Raw genomic sequence first — 2,500 nt, 5'->3', positions numbered from 1 at the left:
CAGAGGTGATGGTGGATGAGAAAGTGGTGGTAATGATGGTGGTGGTGGTGATAAATACATGAAGAAAGGAAAATTAGAATACACACAATTGGGGAAGAATAAGACCAAGTACAAAAAAGGAAGAGGAAACGGTGGTAGTTAAAAATAGAAAAAAAAAAAAAACCGCCAATGAAATGGCCTACCCAATACATAAGAAAGGGCCGCTCCAAAGTAGCTGATACTGGTTGTGAGAGCTGTGGCTGTAACTCGTTCATGGACGGGGAACCAGGTGGCCGAAATGAGTGGGACGGCCGCCATGGCGATTGGCCCAGCCAGGCCATTGAAAAACTGGCCTATGTGGATGAGACTGGATGGATGGATGGATAAATGACAGTTTTAAAACTTACATACAATAAGAAATGGAAACGGAGAAGTGGATATCATTTATTGTATGGATGAAGGACAGCTCAGAACTTTAAATGACAGCTTCCAGATGAACAAAACTTGACCCTTCGTCACAAAACGGTATTAAGTCGGGTTGGTTAAGATGTTGAAAATTGAATTTATAGCCAGAAATATCAGACTTGTGTTGAGTTTGTATGTGTTATTGAGGAGAATGGATACCATACTTTATGGCGCTAATGCCAACAATTTTTATTTTTGACCAGTTTAACATTCAATTCGGCTTTTAAGAATATGGTTCGTTCCGACTTAATTCCGTTTTGAGACGATAGGTCACAAATACTTAACATGAGAGATTTTGAGCTCAGGAGCGTTCTTCAGTCCAAAAAAGAAAAACACACGTTTTTGTTATTGGCTGAAGAAGGATTATGCACCGAAACGTTTCCATGTTTAAGCATTAACCCTCTCCTTACCAACTATAGGAAAATCGTCACATTCGTTATGATACAACCAACATTTTTCTTATTCAATTTCTTTTTTTACATCATAAAATTTAAAGAAAATGAACAGTGTGTTGTAGAGCATGTTTTGCTAAAAAAATTATGTATGGTAAGAACTTTACTGCTATTGTGTTTGAGTGATAAAAAAAATATTTTTGTGTTAGTTGGGTGTGAAGTTTTGGGGAAAATCCTGAAAATGGCTGGTAAGGAGAGAGTTAATAAAATTTTAAAGCTATTCTATTAATTTTTGTTCAAAAGTTGTGCGGCTATGTCGTCTTGTGGTATGAAACTCGCTTTCAGATCGGAAGGTCCTGGGTTCGAGCCTCACTCAGTGCGTTGTTGAGTTCGTGGAGAAGGCTTTTTACTCACATTTCTCACCGTACTCAGGTGTAAAATGTGTACCTGGCCGTTAACAGCGTAGTCTCTGTCCAAAAAAATTGTAATATCGCCTAAATGGCGTCATGTACTATTCTACATGTTAAATGTTGCTGTTGGCTAGGGACCACTTGTAAAGCGCTTTGAGCACGTTTAGTGGATATTGCGCTATATAAAAGCTCAATTTTTAAAAACAATTTCTTTAGTTTTTATCTTTCAGTAATTAACAAGTATATTTTTGACCAATCAAAACACGGGATTTGTGACACATCCTCACTCAAACCACTCGGACAAACATAGATGGCTGTGTACACGCTTTTCTTTGTTAGCTCCAAAATTGAGTTTCCTTCGTCCTATTTTACGGTCGGAATCCCATAGAGAAATAATCCTTTCATTTTAGATTTATTGCATCCATAGACAGCACAAATCCGCGGCATTTTTGACAGTTTTGTGTTGACTCGCCACACTCAGTTCCCAATGTAAACAACTCGATCGGAAGTGAGAATTCTCTTCCTACAAGGGAAATAACCGTGGATGGTAAATGCGTGACGTCATCGGCATACTCTCAATAACAAGTTACTTACATAGTGGCAGTGTTAGCTTGACTAGTGATGACTCTGGCCGTACAACCTAAAGACACTAAGATTGTGCTCGAAAGAATGGCTACCCTAAGTCCTGGTAAAAGGAATGAGAAAAAAATAAATTATATGAATTTCAAAGCTCATCACATTTATACGTAGTAACATATCATCACAAAATCATGCTATGTACGTGCAGCTGCGATACTTACCTTTGGATTGGAAGGTCCTGGGTTCAAGTCCCGCTTTGAGTGGTGGATAATTGAGTCCGTAGAAAAAAACATCTTTACTCGCATTTCCTCACCATACTCAGGTGTAAAATGAGTAACAGTAACAGGACGTTAACAGCGTTGTACATATAGGGAAAAAATTGTAATATATCTTCTAACAGGTGTCATTTACCATCCTACATGTTACATGTTGCTGTTGGCTTTGGACCCCTTATATATCACTTTGAGCACGTTTAGTGGATATTGCGCTATATAAAAGTTTATTATGTTGGGATGAACATGGTGCAAACAAGTGATTTTTTTTTTTACAGTGAAAAAAAATGACCAGAAATTTAAGATTTTTGTTTTTTTAACCCTCTCCTTACCACCCATAGGAAAATCGTCACATTCGTTACCATACAACCAACTGTTTTCTTATTCACATTTCTTTTGTACA

The 2,500-nt window shown here is 37.7% G+C and overlaps 1 protein-coding gene across 2 annotated transcripts in view; it reads right to left on the bottom strand.

The window, feature by feature from the left end:
* LOC144957901 (solute carrier family 49 member 4 homolog) overlaps nucleotides 1-2,500 on the bottom strand; it is a 38,814-nt gene that overhangs the window by 27,030 nt on the left and 9,284 nt on the right. For both annotated transcript variants that reach the window (XM_078889438.1, XM_078889439.1), the window contains 2 exons: nucleotides 1,841-1,931; nucleotides 183-346 (listed from right to left, as the gene is read on the bottom strand). In XM_078889438.1, the coding sequence (XP_078745564.1) occupies nucleotides 183-346; nucleotides 1,841-1,931 (255 nt within the window). The remainder of the gene's footprint in view (nucleotides 1-182; nucleotides 347-1,840; nucleotides 1,932-2,500) is intronic.

Source organism: Berghia stephanieae, chromosome 12, assembly GCF_034508935.2.
Source record: "Berghia stephanieae isolate SIO BIC M18660-M18661 chromosome 12, UCSD_Bste_1.3, whole genome shotgun sequence".
Taxonomy (NCBI): domain Eukaryota; kingdom Metazoa; phylum Mollusca; class Gastropoda; order Nudibranchia; family Aeolidiidae; genus Berghia; species Berghia stephanieae.
The sequence above is the reverse complement of the archived record's forward strand: the minus strand, read 5'-3'. Positions and strand labels throughout refer to the sequence as shown.